The sequence below is a fragment of the Opisthorchis viverrini genome (assembly GCF_000715545.1).
Source record: "Opisthorchis viverrini unplaced genomic scaffold opera_v5_2, whole genome shotgun sequence".
NCBI lineage: Eukaryota > Metazoa > Platyhelminthes > Trematoda > Opisthorchiida > Opisthorchiidae > Opisthorchis > Opisthorchis viverrini.
In genome coordinates, this window is record NW_008751658.1 from 271,911 (window position 1) to 273,643 (window position 1,733).

At 46.0% G+C, this 1,733-nt stretch overlaps 1 protein-coding gene across 1 annotated transcript in view; it reads left to right on the plus strand.

Annotated features, from left to right (window-relative positions):
• The window catches only part of T265_00174 (hypothetical protein), a gene marked incomplete at both ends in the record, with an annotated part of 176,981 nt that extends 175,248 nt beyond the window's left edge, over nucleotides 1-1,733 (plus strand). Inside the window, one exon of the mRNA XM_009163882.1 lies at nucleotides 1,599-1,733. Within this exon, the coding sequence (XP_009162146.1) occupies nucleotides 1,599-1,733 (135 nt within the window). The remainder of the gene's footprint in view (nucleotides 1-1,598) is intronic.

The following is a 1,733-nucleotide window of genomic DNA, read 5'->3' on the forward strand; positions in this document are numbered from 1 at the left end:
TTCAAACCGGCCTGCCATGTCGTGGCAGCTCTGCTGCCTCTCCATATCCATTATTCCGGCCCTACACTTCCTGTAGTTTGAAGTTTTTCTTTTTGTCACGTTCCAGTCAGGAAGCTCTTTGTTATGCTATCATTTGTATTGTTTTCTTTGCCCGCCACTTTTAAACCCTAACGTTCAGATCTCGTGCCATCTGATATGTTCTCCATAGGACATAAAGAGACCTTGTAATTTTGGATTCCTACCTATGCCAACTCAGGTTTGATGAACTCTACTCCATTAATGTTTACTGTTTACGTCACTTTCCCTTTTCCCATTGATCACAAACCCCACCAGTCATACCTCTATTCTGACTGTAATACTGTGATCATGCCCGACGGTATGCTACCCACTAGTTGGGAATATGTATTATAAGAACACTTGGGAGGGTGGTCGCCGCACCTGCGGACTAACGCTAAGGGCTTCAGGCTGGTAAGTGTGAGTTCTAGGACCTAATAACAGGACAGTCAGGGTGAGTGCGCAGGTTAGAAGGGCTTAGAGCCTATTTCAAAAAAGTATCTAGTGTAAGCTGAGGCGCAAAAAGGCGCTCAGCTCCCTCAATAGAAAGGTAAGAATCGATGGCCTTTCGAAAGCCAACGTGAGATGAGATAGTACGGATATGGGAGAAGAGCTTGTTCCATAATTTAGAATAAAGACAAAGGAAATAGTTTTGTCTAAAGACAGCTCGACATGTCGACAGTGAGGGTAAACATCCTGATTTACGGATATTATCGGGAGTACGGGAAGCAAATTCAGGGCCGCAGTCAGCTATGTAAGCCCGTCGGTAGATTAAGCGATGCAGGAGGCCTAGATTCAACCTGATGCGCCTTAGCCATAATGGATTCAGCCCAAGTGATAAGCAGCGAAGCCGATGCGGCAGTGTAGATGACACCGGAAACAGGGTCTTAGTAAACGGGCGCTGCACATTCTCCACAGCAGTCCGGCATGTGTGTGAATACTGTGAGGCGAATTCAGGGCTGGATTCAAGAACTGGTCTTACAAATTGTTTAAAAATGGCAATTAAACAGGATTTATTATGAAAGGATCGGCGAATGTAAGCGCAGAGCTTGTGAGCTTTAGCCACTCTCTACCTTACATGGAAGCTAAATGGAATACCTAAGGCCTAGGTCTCTCACTTCAGGAAGAGTAGGATTGGAGAGACCGTTAAGGGTAAGCGTCCCAGGAGGAAAGGAATATCGATATGACAGGGCTTGGCATTTTGGAACAGCGAAAGAAAGACAGGAGTTGGAAGACCAGAGTGATAAAGAGTTTAAGTCAGACTGAATGTTAGGAAGGGTAGAAGCAGAATCACTGGCCTTAAACGTGTAAGCTATCTTAATGTCATCAGCAAACAGAAAAGGGGATCCATGGGTGATCGAGTCGGTGACGTTATTAATGTACAGTAAGAACAGTAGAGGGCCAAGCACACTATCCTGAATAACTCCACTGGTAATGGGGAGGGCTGAGGAGCAGAGATCCCCGATTTTGGTGGCCTGGGTTCTACCGGTGAGGTAAGAAGCGAACCATCGCAGTAGTGGGCCACCAATCCCCTCAGTTTGTAGTTTATTGAGGAGTGCACCGTGGGGAACTTGGTCGAAGGCCTTGCGAATATCAAGATAGATAAGGATAATACACAGTCCGGTATCGTAGGCGGACGAAATATGATTGAAGAAGTCAACCTGGCATGTGTTAGCTGA